At 40.1% G+C, this 16,051-nt stretch overlaps 1 protein-coding gene and 1 long non-coding RNA gene across 6 annotated transcripts in view; one reads left to right on the forward strand and one right to left on the reverse strand.

The window, feature by feature from the left end:
- cntrl (centriolin) overlaps positions 1-16,051 on the forward strand; it is a 118,580-nt gene that overhangs the window by 68,151 nt on the left and 34,378 nt on the right. For all 5 annotated transcript variants that reach the window (XM_043720291.1, XM_043720294.1, XM_043720295.1 and 2 more), the window contains 6 exons: positions 40-184; positions 2,637-2,779; positions 4,067-4,262; positions 4,998-5,305; positions 8,998-9,203; positions 14,027-14,219. In XM_043720291.1, the coding sequence (XP_043576226.1) occupies positions 40-184; positions 2,637-2,779; positions 4,067-4,262; positions 4,998-5,305; positions 8,998-9,203; positions 14,027-14,219 (1,191 nt within the window). The remainder of the gene's footprint in view (positions 1-39; positions 185-2,636; positions 2,780-4,066; positions 4,263-4,997; positions 5,306-8,997; positions 9,204-14,026; positions 14,220-16,051) is intronic.
- The window catches only part of LOC122564888, a 57,863-nt gene that overhangs the window by 6,254 nt on the left and 35,558 nt on the right, over positions 1-16,051 (reverse strand). The window lies entirely within an intron of this gene.

The following is a 16,051-nucleotide window of genomic DNA, read 5'->3' on the forward strand; positions in this document are numbered from 1 at the left end:
ATAACACAGTATTCCAATCCTTAAGTAATTTTTTTTTAGATTCTGGATGGAGTTCAATCATTTGATTTTGGAGCAAATACTGTAAATGGCCAACAATTAGAAATTGATAGACTAAATCGAGCTCTAAATCAACAACGGGCAGAACTGAAACACCTCCAAGATCATCTGGATCAAACCAGAGAAGGTAATGTTTCCTGTGTAACTGTCCAGTTTAAATGAATGAGAACCAATCATCAAGATTAACTCAGAATTGGAGAGTTGGTTGGACAGTACCAGGTACCTGGTAATTGTCCATGAGAAGTTTAAATTTAACAAAGTTCCAGCATAGTTGGTGTATAGAGATCTTCAAAGAACTTCATTGCGCATCTTTCAAAGAACTAACCTGCTTCCAATTGGAAGATCTGGGCATTTGTGTATCTGTCGGATTGCAATGCTGACCAGTGGTAACTTTCAAACAAAGAATTTAGTTTCTATGTAAAACATCCTGTAAATCTTTTTTGCTTGAAGTTTCATCAGTTTAATTTGCTGACTGCTATTTCTAGCCGTCATGAGTCAGTTTGCATAATTTGATTTTAAAGGGTTGATTTTCAACTACATATATAAAATGCCATCCATTGCAGAAACAATCTACTTTTTCTTTCCCAGAGGACTGATCTGTAACATCAGCACTATTCCTGTGCAGAAGTTGAAAATCTATGTCAAAGCCTATTCCTTCCAGTTACATAAGAACATGAATATGCCATTCAGCCCCTTGAGCCTGTTCCATCATTCAATGAGGTTATTACAGATTTGTGTCCTAATTCCATATACCTATCTTTGGGGCATATCCATTAATACCTGAACAAAATTTTATCTGTCTCAGATTTCAAATTAACAACTGATCTAGCATCCAGCACTGTTTGTGGAAGACAGTTCCAAACATCAACGACCCTTTGTGTGTAGAAGTTCTTCCTAACATCTCTCCTGAATGTTCTGGCCCTAATTCTCAGACAGTGCCCCCTAGTTCCCGTATCCCCAATCAATGGAAATAATTAATCTTTTCCTCTTAATGTCTTGAAGTTTTCAATTGGATCACCCCTTAACCTTCTAAATTTTAGAGAAATCAGGTCAAATTTGTGTAATCCCTTGTCATAACTTAACCCCTGAAAGTCCAGGTATCATTTTTGTAAATCCACGTTGTACTCTCTCCAAGGCTAAACTATCCTTTCTAAGGTGTGGTGTCCAATTCTACTCTCAGTACTCCAAATGGGATCTAACCAGGATTTTGTACAACTCAAAATGTATTTAACTTGTGTGTACATTTATGTAATCAGTTCCATTTAATACTTCAATGCATTCCTAAGAAACAACATTATCCTATGCAATTATAAAGCAGTAAAGCAACTGCTGAAGTCCAAGGCCTCACATGTACAGGTCTTCGCAGAATTAAAGGTAAAAGCTAGTCACCTCAAGGAATGTGAGGCTGCTTTCTCATTAAAGAGACAACTGGTGATTGTGGTTTAACCTGACAGTCACCATGTCTTGGATGAGGGGTGAGATCAGGAAGGGAAGACCTTCACATTGACATCCGCTGGTATAGGAATTGAACCTGCAGTGTTAGTATCATTCTACATTGCAGACCATCCATTCAGCCCCCTGTTACAGACTTGCAGTATGATCTCTGTCTTTGTTCCCTGGGTGCAACCAAAAGGATAAGTTGTTTACTGTATCCACTGATGTTGTAAGATTCTGCCAATTTCAGTAGTCTGATAGCATCCTCTTAAATCACTAATCATTACTCATGATTGGTCAGTTGTTGCTGAATGATACAGACATAGTAGATCAAGGTGGAATTTAACGATGGTAGTCTGTTATTAACTGAATCTACTTACTTGTAGGTAAACCAGAAATAATTCTGTTTTTAGCTTTTAAAATATGTTGCAACTCTGCAATTTATTAAATTGTTCAATTTGATTTTTAATATTGTTTTGGTGAAACATTTGCCTGTGCTACTGTGTAATAATTTGTTAGATTATTTTCTGTTTGTAACTGAATGTAGTTCATTTGTAGATACAAAACCACCCCATTTTCCTTCTCTGACTATGGATTTGCCAAAACATGTGCTCCTGCAGCCAACTTCATTTAATTGAATTAAAAATTCTGGAACTCCATTCCTAACAATTCTGTGGACTGCAATAGATCAAGAAGACTGCTTTCTGCCATTTTCTGAAGGGCTTTGCTACCAATACTTATGTGGCAAGAAGATTTTTTTTGACATAGGCATAGGCATTGTGTTTCTGGATTCGGAATCTAGAGACTCTATTAAGGATCTGGTAATGGGTTTCTAACATGTCTCAACAGCTGGAACATTTTAAATTTTAATAAATTGAATCTGGAACAAAACTCTAGAATCAGTCATTGCCATTGTGAACCAGAGGATTCTTTATAAAAATCCACCTGAATCACTTTTAGGAAAGAAATGTCATTCCTGTTTGGTCTGGTTTGCATTTGACCACAGATCCACAATTATGTACTTGATGCTTAACATTTTAATGATTAGTAAGGAACTGGTAATAAGTACTGATTTTGCAAAAACATCTGCATCTCAAAAAGAATATGAAGCTGTTTACTAGTATGCGTTTTTGTTTGGTTTTCAGGTAACTTAGATGAGATGAAAGACTTAACAAATGAAATCAATGCACTCAGAATTGCCCTTGACAATCAGAATGATTATATTATGAGCATGACTGATCCATTTAAGAGAAGAGGATACTGGTATTTTGTGCCATTTGCACCAAATGTAAGAAATATACAAATTTATGAATGCCTTTTTTTAAATGTCATAGTTGTATTCTTCATGATTTTGGTATGTGCTGTATCAGCGAGTTGAAAGAGTTTCATTTCTACTGAGGTTTGTTTATGGCAATTTGGGCCTCTGTTTTCTCTCATTTCTATTCGCCAACATGATCTAAAGATTGTCCTCCATTTTGACAATTGAATTCTATACTTTAAAATATGAGATTTTCATTCAAGGTATTATAATGTTATGTGTGACTTCACTTGTTTGTAAGGCATTGGCCTAGATTTTACAGTTTAATTATTGCAAAACTACCATCATTGACTACTGTTACACTGTAAAACTAAATTCTTGTGCAGTTAAACAGAGAAATCTGGATGTTCTTATGATTCCCACTCTTCTACAGAGTGCAATTTGACATTCTCACAGATTGAAATCAAATCATTAATTGTGAATTTCCAACATTAAACTATCTGTCAGAAACATGACATTTTTATGCCTTGTAAAAATGAGGTGAAACTGGCTTTTTATATTAAATGATCAGAATTACCAAATGACTTCTGTAGCCATGAAAGCTTATTTTATGTTTGTGGGTTGTCAAGTTTCTCCAGTGTGATAATATTTCACAAAGTTTTCAAAATAATACTCTTTTATTCTTGATGTTTTAGCTGCAATCTTCATTCAATTGTATATCCTATTTATTTTATAAAAGAAAAAATAATACTTGATAGACATTCAGTGTTTTTCACAACCTATTCTGATCTCTGAGATCTCTTTAATGAGATTGGATGCTTACACCACTGTTGTTGGAAGTGGGTGATCCTGTATAGTTAAGACCAATGTGAGGTTAACTTTGGAAAAGGTCAAATCTATGTCACAGAGATTGCCGAATCTTTGTGAGAAGCTTTCTTCAAGGTCAGCGATGAGTGGTATTACTTAATCCCTGATCATCACGTATGGGCTGTTACAGCATGATGTACGCTGTAATATCACAATCGTGCTGGAAGCTAACAAGTTTCTGTCCCCAAAATCTGAATCAAGGAATTATAACTGATGAAAAGTTAATGTTTTCTTTACACATCCATACTAATGTACATGATTTTTAGATCAGCTGAATATTTTAATGTTATTTAGTTAATAATGGGAAACTCAACTCGATACTGATGTAATTGATTATCTGGAACTGTTGGTAGTTGTAAATGGAGTTATATTCTGTGCATTTACCTGTAACATAACTCAATTCAATATTTCAATAGTGCTAATGAATGGAGTTTTCTTCTCACTTTTTAGCCACCAAGCCTGGTTTCACAAAATAATCAAACAAAAGATTCTGGAGAAAGTTCCCAATATCAGATTCCATCACCTTCCTGTCAGCAGTCAATTCCTAAAAGAGGAGACCAGGAGGGATATACACAACCGATTTCTCAAGGCTATTGGGTTTACTCCCCAATCAGACGTGCTTCATACAAGACTCAAGTTCACACAGGTATCCTCATGGGAGGTGGAAGCAAGGCTCTGATTTAAGGGTCTGAACTTTGGCTTTGGCAACATTGTCTATTTCAGTGCCTATTCTGTCAGTTTTGAAAAGTGTTTCACAGAACATTAGTCTAATATACATTTAATCAAATTCAAAATATCCCATGAACAAGTAAAATCAGGCTGTGTTTTAAGGCAGGGTTGTAATAAAAAGTGTTCCTTATTATATTTAAGAATGGTAATTTGGTATGAGTTGATTAGTGAAACTGAAAATGGCTTTATCAAAAAAAGTAGGTGTTTCAAATTACAATGTCAATCCATCACCAATGGGTAGCTCAGTCATTTTCAGAATTTAAAATTTTATATTAAGAAACCTACATTCCAGTTAGTTTGGAGCAGAATGAGTTGTGAAGTGAATTGAAGGAGAAATCAAATTCAAAACTTTCCAATGTGTATCTATTAGTGTGCATCTGTACAAAGGTTCCACGTTAGAGTTTGGAGTCTTCTTGAAGCCGCTTACACGAACATAATTAGCAAAATCTCCCAAAGGCATTAGACGTCAACTTAATGGGGAGGGGAGTCGAGCTTCTATTGGAATATTTTTAAAACTAGTCCAAAACATCACAAAATGAATTACATTGGCCACAACTTGCATTTAATTACACAGTTTTGTACTGGTTAAGGCTGTGATATTTAACATAGCCATTTTGTTAATTTGTAAGGTAAATTTTTTTGTCATTTCTAGGTGATGGTGAAGATAGTGGAACTGAGAGTGATGATAGTGGCATGCACAGGCAATCTTTTACAGCCCCACCGAGTTCAATTATTTATACCATGTACCCAGATGGTACCCCTGTTCCACAAGGTACAGTGGTATATGGACCGCCTCCAACAGCAGCAGCCAGTGTAGGACCTGATTCTTCAAGCACAATTATTTATGGACCTCCACCACCTGGCGCACACGTTGTTTATGGACCACCTCCAGCCAACTTTACTGTCCCTGTTATCCCGGCTGGTGTTCTGCACTGCAATGTATTAGAACATCATGTCTTGGTAAGACTTCTGGTACATGTGCTGTGTAACACAGAATTTCCAAAATTGCTTTCAGCATCATAGCCAGGATTGTTCAATGGTCAGATAGTTATTATTCCATTGTAGATGGGAGTTGCACATGGTGATTTTGCGGAATTTCCAATATAACAGTTTCTTAAGGAATAGCCCATGAAATTGGAGATACTGTTTGGCAATTCTTCTATGTTATAGAGTCATAGAGATGTACAGCATGGAAAAAGACTCTTCGGTCCAACCCGTCCATGCAGATCAGATATCCCAATCCAATCTGCGAGCATTCAACCCATGTCTAAACCCTTCCTATTCATAATCCAGATACCTTTTAAATGTTACAATTGTACTAAGCTCCACCACTTCCTCTGGCAGCCCATTGCGCGCGCACACACATCACCCTCTGCATGAAAAACTTGCCCCTTAGGTCTTTTTTATATCTTTTTCCTCTCGCCCTAAACCTATTCCCTCTAGTTCAGGACTCCCCCACCCCAGGGATAAGACCTTGTCTATTTATCCTATCCATGCCCCTCATGATTTTATAAACCTCTATAAGGTCACCTCTCAGCCTCTGATGCTCCAGGGAAAACAGCCCTAACCTATCCAACCTCTCTCTCTCTCTAGCTCAAATCCTCCAACCCTGGCAACATTCCTTTAATTCTTTTCTGAACCCTTTCAAGTTTCACAATTGGGCGTAAGCTCAAGAGGTATAGTTAGTAAGTTTGCAGATGACACCAAATTGGAATTGTAGCGTACAGCGGAGAAGGTTACATCGGATTGCAATGGGATCTTGATCTGATGAGCCAATGGGCTGAGAAGTGGCAGAGGGAGTTTAATTTAGATAAATGTGTGGTGCTGCATTTTGGGAAAGCAAATCCTAGCAGGACTTCTACACTTAATGGTAAGGTACTAGGGAGTGTTGCTGAACAAAGAGACCTTGGAGTGCAGGTTCATAGCTCCTTGAAAGTGGAGTCGCAGGTAGATAGGATAGTGAAGAAGGCGTTTGGTATGCTTTCCTTTATTGGTCAGAGTATTGAGTACAGGAGTTGGGAGGTCATGTTGCAGTTGTACAGGGCATTAGTTAGGCCATTTTTGGAATATTGTCTGAAATTACCCATTTAAATTGGTGAATTCAAAGGGTTCTGAAGAAATGAAATAATTTGTTACTCAGGAAAAGCTAGACTATTAAGTAAAGAGTCTGACTCCTAATCCCACATTTAGGTTATACATCTTCAACCATACCTGCAGCAGATCATTTGCAGCACCCCCATCCTGCTTCCCTTTTCCTTTGCTCTGACTCTGATGCTTCCTTCTTTTTCTGGTTGAGACTCCCTCCCTGCTCCTGGACCCGATTTGCCTCCATGTTCCCAGAATCTGACCCCTGTTTCATATCCAATCTGTCTCAGCCCTAACAACCATTTGCAACCACTGCCAGAACCGGATCCAACATTCATCTCTGTACCACCACCAGACCTGATATCTGCCACCTAACCAGGCCTACCCTAAATATAACATTACTCACCTGGCATCCTACCAGTTGATGTTCTTGGCACCAAACCCATCTAGCATCCTACCCTCCCAGCATCTAACCTCATAGTTACCTTATGTACTTACCACTTTGACAGCTGCTGAGATTCTGGATATTTCACATTTCAGCATACATTAGTTGACTGGTGTGGAAATGAGGCGTGGTTTAATCATTCATGGAGTGAGGATGTCGCTGGCCTGGCCAGCATCCCTAATTGTCCAGAGGGCAGTTAAGAGTCAACCACATTGTTGTGGGTCTGAGATGCATATAGGCCAGATCAGGCAAGGATGGCAGTTATTATGGAGGTCAACCCCTTCCCCCTCTGATAACTAAAACTGAAACACCAGAAAGGCTCACCTCACCTCATAATTTGTTAAAGAAGTGTGAAAAGTGGTATAACTTGTCTCTTCTCAAACCCCCTTCCCCAAATCTGTTATAAACAAATGGTTAAATGAAATGAAATCCTTTCACTCATTCTATGATCAGCAAGTAACAATTTATTCACCCCAACAGTGAAGAAATTAACAGAACCACTAACAAACCAAACAATTCCATTCTAACTACTAACTATTCCCTAATAAACAAAATCCTAATGGTATGCTGTTTCAAGAAATACAAGTCTCACTTATATAACAAAACATAAAAAATAGAATTTAGTCTCTCCAAATTACACCTAGGATATGCTTTCCGGAATGCTGCGCACCTCACTGCTGATCTTCTTTCAGGAACACATCATTCTTCAAGTTCTTTGTATCAGGAATGCCTCTCTCCGTTGAATTCTTGTGTAAGTTTGTCTGTCAGGAATGTTCTCTGAGGTCTGCTGTCTGGAATATTAGCTAAGAGTGCCACGGTACCTTTATTAATTAGATGGTGCTTTCTCAGAGCTGAAAGTTGTTATCTCTTGGGAGTTGGCAGTTGACTTTCATTTTCCAAATGCCCTCATCTTTTATACCCTTGATGACCTATTAATTTCTTACAATTGGATTGGTTCTAGGTTACCAAAACCATCATATTCAAATTTAATAGCTTCTTGGTAGCTAAGTGCTTTGTTTAAATTGATTGGCTAAATTTGAAAACACTTGTTGTCTTGTTAAAAATTCTGCTTGGCTGTTCAATACAAAATTGATAAAGCTGCTCCTTTTAACAAGGCTATGTTGTCCTTGTTTTTTTTCGGAGAGATTGTAAAATACACGGACTCTGAAAAGTCTAAGTTGAAGGGTTTTAGGGCCAATTTGATTATAACTAACAGATACTGCATCAGGCTTTCAAGTATTTGAAAAAACATTTGTACTGTGAAAGGGGAGTGGCCGGTTCTCCTAGCTCAGCTTTTCTTTGGATCGTTTTGGTTTTGAGCAGTACTGTTGAAAAAGCTGCTGAATCCAAAGAAGCAGGTCCAGGCTGGTTTGTACTCTCCCGCTCTGTTTCTCTAGCTCTCTCGTCTCTCACTCTCTCTCTAGCTCTCTCGTTTCCCCTGTAAGACCCTCTGTTTGATTGTGTCGGGGGTGTTTATGGGAATTGTTGCAGTTATTGGGAATAACATCATTAAGTTGGGATGATATGTTGGGTTTTGTTTGTGTTTCATTTGGTTATCTTGTAAATAGATTCTGTTTTGTTTAAACCTACATGATTTGACCAACTGCAGCTCTCATGGAATATCTGTATTACATTTGCTTAAAGCAACTAGAAAATTTAGTGTCTCTGCTACTTTCTTCAAATGTTTTGAGGGGGTCTGGCCTGGTCCATAATAAAGTGTTTCAATTTGTGCACACTCTGTGCATCTGCACTTTAAGCTGAAGTTCAGACATCCATTTTAACTTTAAGCACTGAAAAATACCATATTTTAAAGGGACCATGCAATACCTTCTCCCCGCACTTTACAATTTTACACACCAACTTTGTGACACAGTTTCCTTCCCTAAAGGATATTAGCTAAACAATTGACAATTGATTAATGCTTATCATTAGACTCTTAATTCCAGATTTTTTGAATTCATATTCCATCATCTGCCATGGTACAAACAAATGGGCAGAGTGGCAATCTGTTTGAGTTTACCACTCTTCAGAAAATACAGCCCAATACGTAGAAGGCAGAAGTTCTGTACCACAATCGTTAGCATTCCTTCATCTACATTCGAAATTTACTTCTGTCTTTTAGGAGAATGAAGTCAGCAAATTAGAAACCATTATTGCCCATTTGCGGTCCCATAAATGTGAACGTCGGAGAGGTCTGTCCACAGATAGGCGTCATGAGCAAATAGAACAACTTCGGCACATCATCCGTGAAATATTGCATGGGAAAAAAGACTTGAAGCATGAAGTTGAGGAATTGTGCAAGGGATCTCATGAGAACAGCAACCAAAAGTAAGAAATTTATCACTGGCTAACAGTATCTGAATTATTGTCAACACACTGCATCTGCTTCACATTTGTTACCCTTCAGATCAGCATACTAGAAATAATAGAATTTATTCTTATTATTTATAAAAGCATTCCAATTCCTATTTTTATTCAATCCATCATCGTAGGACAATCACTCTCAATCTCAGGGACTAATTTCAGTAAATCTTGACAGTATTGCGTCCAAAGCAGATATATCCTTCCGTGGATATAGAGACCAAGATTGAACACTGGTGTCATTAATTGTAGAAAGACTTCCATTTTCTTTTGTCAATCTTTGCAATGAAATCCAATGTGCTACATGTCTTCATAATTCTCTTTCAGTACCTAAGTTCCTTCTAACATCAATTTGTGAGCATTGAACATTTTATGCCTTTTTAGATATATTTTCCTTTTCCATTCATACTAACAAAAGGAACAATTTGAATCTTGCCCATAATTTTTAAAAAATACATTCCCTGAATGGATATGTCATTGCTGGGCCAGTATTTATTGCCTTTGAGAAAGTGATGGTGAGCTATTTTCTTGAACCACTGTAGTCCATGTGATGTAGATAGACCCTTATTGGAGATGTTTATTGTTTCCATTTTTATGGCACAAATGTTACTTGACACTTTTTGACCCAGGCCTGGATATTGTCCAGGCATTGCTGCTTTTGGACATTGATTGTTTTAGTATTTGAGAAGATGCAAATGGAGCTGAACATAGTGCAATCATCGGCAAACATTCACACTTCTAACCTTTACAATGGAGGAAAGGACATTGATGATACAGCTAAAGATGGTTCGACCTTGGACGAGGGCTCTTGTGAGTCAGCGGTACTATTTGTACCTCTGAGCCAGGAGGTCTGAGTTCAAGGAAATTACAGAAAACCAAGTCCTGCCTGTTTCAGAGGTGTGTATTACCATTCTTGGTTATTTTTGGGTTGATTAGCAAGTATCTACCTTGAAGCATTTCTGGAGTTGAGATGACTAACTTCCAACATCCTGAACCATTTTCCTTTGTGCCAGCTGTTAGTCCAAACAGCGAAGAGTTTCCCCCCAATTCCCGTTAACTCCAGTTTTCCGAGTGGCTTTGATGTCAGTGGCAGTCACTCTCGTCTCAGCTCTGCAATTGAGCTATTTTTTAATGTTTGACCCAAGGCTGTCATGAAGTCAGCAGCTGAGTAGTCTTAGCAGAATGCAAATTAGGTGTCAGTGAGCAGGTTATTGCTGAGCAGGTGTTGTTTGATAACACTTATGGTTATGTCTTCTATTACTTTACTAGTGACAAAGGGTAGACTGATATGACAGTAATTGGCTGGGTGAATTTGTTCTGCTTTTGTATCCAAGACATAGTTAAAATGTGTGGTGCTGGAAAAGCACAGCCAGTCAGGCAGTGTCTGAGGAGCAGGAGAGTTGATGTTTCGAGCATAAGCTCTTCATCAGGAATGTGGGAGAGGCCCAAGGGCGCTGGGAGATAAATGGGAGTGAGGGGGATGGGGTTGGGGCTGTGGGGGAAATTAACTTGGAGTGCGATAGGTAGATGGAGGTGGAGGATGGAACAGATAGGTGGGAAAGAATATAGGACAGATCAAGAGGGCAGTGCCGAGTTGGAGAGTTGGGTCTGACATGTGGTGGGGGGTGATGAGGAAACCAGTGAAATCAACATTGATCCTGTGTGGTTGGAGGGTCCCAAGACAGAAGATGAGGCATTCTTCCTTCAGCTGGCTTCAGTCAGGTGCCAGCTGGTGGGCACATCCTATTGCCCCCTCGACCACGACCTCACTTCCAATCACGAAACTATCATCTCTCAGACCATCCACAATCTCATCACCTCAGGGGATCTTCCACCAACAGCCTCCAACATCATAGTCCAGCTACCTCCTATCTAACATTCACAATCCTGACTGCCCCAGCCGACCCATCGTCTCAGCCTACTCCTGCCCCACCAAACCTATCTCTGCAGAACCTGACACCGTCCTATCACCTTGGTCCAGAATCTCCCCACGTACCTTTGAGACACCACCCACACCCTCCACCTCCTCCATGACTTTCAGTTCCCTGGCCGCCAATGCCTCATTTTCACAATGGATATCCAGTCCCTATGCACAACCATCTGCCATGACGAAGGCCTCCAAGCCCTCTGTTTCTTCTGCTCCTGCTGACCCAGTACCTTTCCACCGACACACTCATTCGATTGGCTGAACTGGTCCTCGCCCTCAATAATTTCTCCTTCAAATTCTCCCACTTCCTCCAGATCAAACGGGTAGCCATGGACACCCACATTGGCCCCAGCTATGCCTGCCTCTTCAGGTATGTGGAACGGTCCATCTTCCACAGCTATACCAGCATCGATCCCACCTTTTCCTCTACTACATAGTTGACTGTATTGTGCCACCTCATGCTCCCATAAAGACGTTGAACAGTCCATTAACTTCACGAACATCTTCCACCCTGACCTCAAGTTCACCTGCACCATCTCGGATACCTCCCTCCCTCCCTCCCTCCCCTTGCTGGACCTCTTCATCTTCATTTCTGGCAACCAACTCGACACTGATATTTACTGCAAACCCACCAACTCCCACAGCAACCTGAACTACACCACCTCCCACCCTATCTCCTGTTAAAACACTATCCCTTACTCCCAATTCCACTGCCTCCACCGCATCTGCTCCCAGGAAGATCAATTCCACCATAGAACATCCGAGATGGCCTCCTTCTTCAAGGATTCAATTTCCCCTCCCACATAGTCAACAATACCCTCCATTGCATCTCATCAACTTCCTGCACCTCCACCCTTGAATCCCACCGCTCCAATCACAACAAGGGCAGAAACCTCCCCCGGTCCTTGCTTTCCACTCCACCAACCTCCAGATACATTGCGTCATTCTTTGCCATTTCTGCCACCTACAAACAGACCCTATCACAAGAGATATATTTCCCTCCCCACCCCTATCTGCTATCCATAGAGACCATTCCCTCCACAACTCCCTTGTTAGGTCCATGCACCCCACCAAGCCACCGTCCACTCCTGGCACTTTCATTTGCCACTGCAGGTAGTGGAGGCTGTAAAACCTACGCCCTACACCTACCCCCCTCACCTCCATTCAAGGCCCCAAAGGATCTTTCCACATCAGGCAGAAGTTTTCTTTTCACCTCCACACACGTCATCTACTGTGTCCTTTGCTCCTGATGTGGTTTCCTCTACACTGAGGAGACAGGACGCCAACTTGCAGAATGTCCCAAGAACATCTCTGGGACACACACACTTAACAAACCCCACTGCCCTGTGGCCAAACACTTCAACTCCCCTTCCCACTCTGCCAAGGACATGCAAGTCCTAGGCCGCCCCCACCGCCAGATTCTAGCCACTCGACTCCGGAGGAAGAACGCCTTATCCTCCATCATGGGGCCCTCCAACCACATGGTATCAATGTTGATTTCACCAGTTTCCTCATCTCCCCTCCCCCAGCTTATTCCAGATTCAACCCTCCAATTGGGCATTACCGTCTTGATCTGTCCTACCCTCTGCTCCAACCTATCACCATTACCCCCACCTCTCACCTAATAACGGCATTCCCAGCTATCCCCCCGTCAGCTCCACCTGCCACCCCTTTATCTCTCAGCCCCCTTGGGCCTCTCCTACGTTCCTGATGAAGATCTTATGCTTAAGACTCTCCTCCTCAGATGCTGCCTGACCGCTGTGCTTTTCCAGCACCATACCTTTTTATCTCTGATCTCCAGCATCTGCAGTCCTCACTTTCTCCTATCCAGGATATACCCAGACATTGGGCACAGCTTGGTTACAGGTGGGACATGTTCTGGAGTACAAGTCTTCAGTGCTATTCCAGGAAAGTTGTCAGGACTCATAACCTTGCACTATCCAGTGCCTCCAATCATTTCTTGATATCGCATAACATGAATTGAATTGGCCTAAGACTGGCATGTGTGATTCTGGGAACTCCGAAGAAGGCCGTGATGACTCATCCCCTTCGTATTTCTGATTGAAGATAGTTACCAGTGCTGCAGCCTTCTCTTCACTATGTGCAGGGCTCTCCCATCATTGAGAGTGGGGTTATTTGAGGAGCAGCCGCCTCCATTGAGTTATTTAATCATCCACCACCATTCATGACTGAATATGGCAGGACTGCAGAACTCTGTCATACTCCATCTACCACCTCATGCACTTGTTTAACCTGTCTGTACCTTTGCAGTCTCTGTGTTCTCTTCACAGCTTACATTGCTATCAATATTTATGACTATTCAGGGAAACTGTATCACAATTTTGTTTTTAGTGTTGCTGACTTAAAATGTGAGATCAGTGATGGAAAATCAGATGCTGCATAAGCTATCTGTTGTTCATTATCTGTTTAGATTTAAAAGTGCTGTTCCCTTCACAGCACTACATTCTTTCTACTAAATTTAATCTAATGTGAGTAACACAGTGATCTGAATGGCGAAGTTGTATTATTCCTGAGCTGACCCCGCTGGTCCTGAAAATTGAGTTATGTCATCTCTATGAATATCAAAACATGTCTGAGAGTCTATTGGAAAACCATTAAAATGAGACATTCGCCAAGTTAACTACTTGAATTATTACCGGCTATGGATCTTTGCAGCAGTGTAGAATATGAGTTAAGTTGAACTATATTTTGACTTTGTAATTCCCATGTTTTCATTTTGGATGAGTTTGTTCAATGATTAACTAAACATTTTCAAATAAAGGTTATATATATCTATTATATTAATGGTATTTAATTGAAGTAATTACATTGCATTCTAAACAGTCATGGACCTTTTTCTTAGAGAGTATTCAGATGGACGTATAGATATGCTGATGAATGAGCTTGACATGGAAATATCTCTCAAGAGACATGATGATGTTGTTGATGAAATTGAATGTTTGGAGATGACCCTTGCAAAACGGAGGGCAGAACTACGAGAAACAAACAGCCTAATGGTGGCTGCTGAGGCGGATCTCAAAAGTACAAGGGAAATGGCAAGTGTGCTTACAGTTTTAAGTATATTCTTCAAGTTATCATTGTTTATTAAGTTCACATAAAGGCTCAACTATTTCATTAACTGAGAAGTGATAGAATTGTTCTTTCTCCAGTACCATATTGATTATAAAGTATCTCTTGTTTGTTGAATAGTAGACTTGTTAAAGCAGTATCCTGGCTAAAAGGCACCATTTGATTAGGAAGCAAACATTTTGATCAAGATGCTATTGATTCCACAGATTTTGAAAGTATTGTTGGATTAAGAAATCTAATGTTTATAATGTTAGTGTAATGTCCCCAATGACCCTGCCTCCACAACTGCTGCTGGCAACACATTCCATGCTCTCACAACTCTCTGTGTAAAGAACCTGCCTCTGACATCCTCTCTATACTTTCCTCCAACTATCTTAAAACTATGACCCCTCGTGTTAGTCATTTCTGCCCTGGGAAATAGTCTCTGGCTATCGACTCTATCTATGCCTCTCATTATCTTGTATACCTCAATTAGGTCCCCTCTTCTCTTCCTTTTCTCCAATGAAAAAATGTCCGAGCTCAGTCAGCCTGTCCTCATAAGATAAGCCCTCCAGTCCAGGCAGCATCCTGGTAAACCTCCTCTGAACCCTCTCCAAAGCATCCACATCTTTCTTATAATAGGGCGACCAGAACTGGATGCAGTATTCCAAGTGCGGTCTAGTTGTATTAAATCTGATGTGTCACTAAATTGCAATATAAAATACATCACCTTCATTAAATGCATTTTGGTTCATATCACAATTTAGTTTCAATGTTGCTGACAACATATTTATAATTTGTAACAACAATCTGTGTGTTAGGTTATCCAGGTTTTTTTTAGAATTTTACACTAAAGTTGTGCAGATGCTGAGAGGAATATAAAATATGCTCTTTTTGAAAATAGCGTACATAATTTTATCAAGACATAATGGTAGGAAATTTGTGCTTACTGACAATGCATAATAAAAAAATCAAATTGTAATTGCAAGCTCATATTCAGAAAAACTTCCTGGTTTTTCTTCCATTTTATTAAAATCTAAAGATGTAGTTTACTGTGATAGAGTACTTGTGTGAAGAGAGAGTATCCGAAGTAATTTAACTGGCCTATGCCATCACTAGGCATGACAGCATATGCTCATATTTTGAATATGAAGTTCCCAACTGACAGCTTGGACTTGCAAAATAATTTTTTGGAGAAAGATTGAGCAGTGTTAGTGTTCAATTAGGGTGTTAAGCACTTTTTCAAAGAGTCAATTGCAGTTGAAAATGTTAACCTTTATTAATCTTGGATTTACTCTTGGATTTAATTGATACAGTTGCTGTGTAGCTGGGGGAAGTGCAACTACAATGTGATTCAGCAAGATTTAGGATGCATAAGATGGGAAAGGAAACTGCAGAGGATGGACACAATTGAAAGGTGGAGCTTATTCAAAGACCAGCTACTGCGGATACTTGATAAGTACCTGTCAGTCAGAGAAGAAATTGTCGAGCGCTGGAGCTGTGATTTACTAAGGAAGTTGAATCTCTTGTCAAGAGAAGAAGAATGATGTTAGGATGAGATGTGATGGCTCAGTTAGGGCGCTTGAGAGGTACAAGTTAACCAGGACAGACCTAAAGAGAGAGCCAAGAAGAATCCAGAGGGGACATGAGAAGTCCCCATTATAGGATGCAGAGATGGGCTGAGAGTTGGCAGATGGAGTTCAACCTGGATAAATGCTAGGTGATGCATTTTGGAAGGTCGAATTTGAAAGCTGAGTACAGGATTAAGGATAGGATTCTTGGCAGTGTGGAGGAACAGAGGGATCTTGGGGTGCAGGTA

Source organism: Chiloscyllium plagiosum, chromosome 30 (genome assembly GCF_004010195.1).
Source record: "Chiloscyllium plagiosum isolate BGI_BamShark_2017 chromosome 30, ASM401019v2, whole genome shotgun sequence".
Classification (NCBI taxonomy): domain Eukaryota; kingdom Metazoa; phylum Chordata; class Chondrichthyes; order Orectolobiformes; family Hemiscylliidae; genus Chiloscyllium; species Chiloscyllium plagiosum.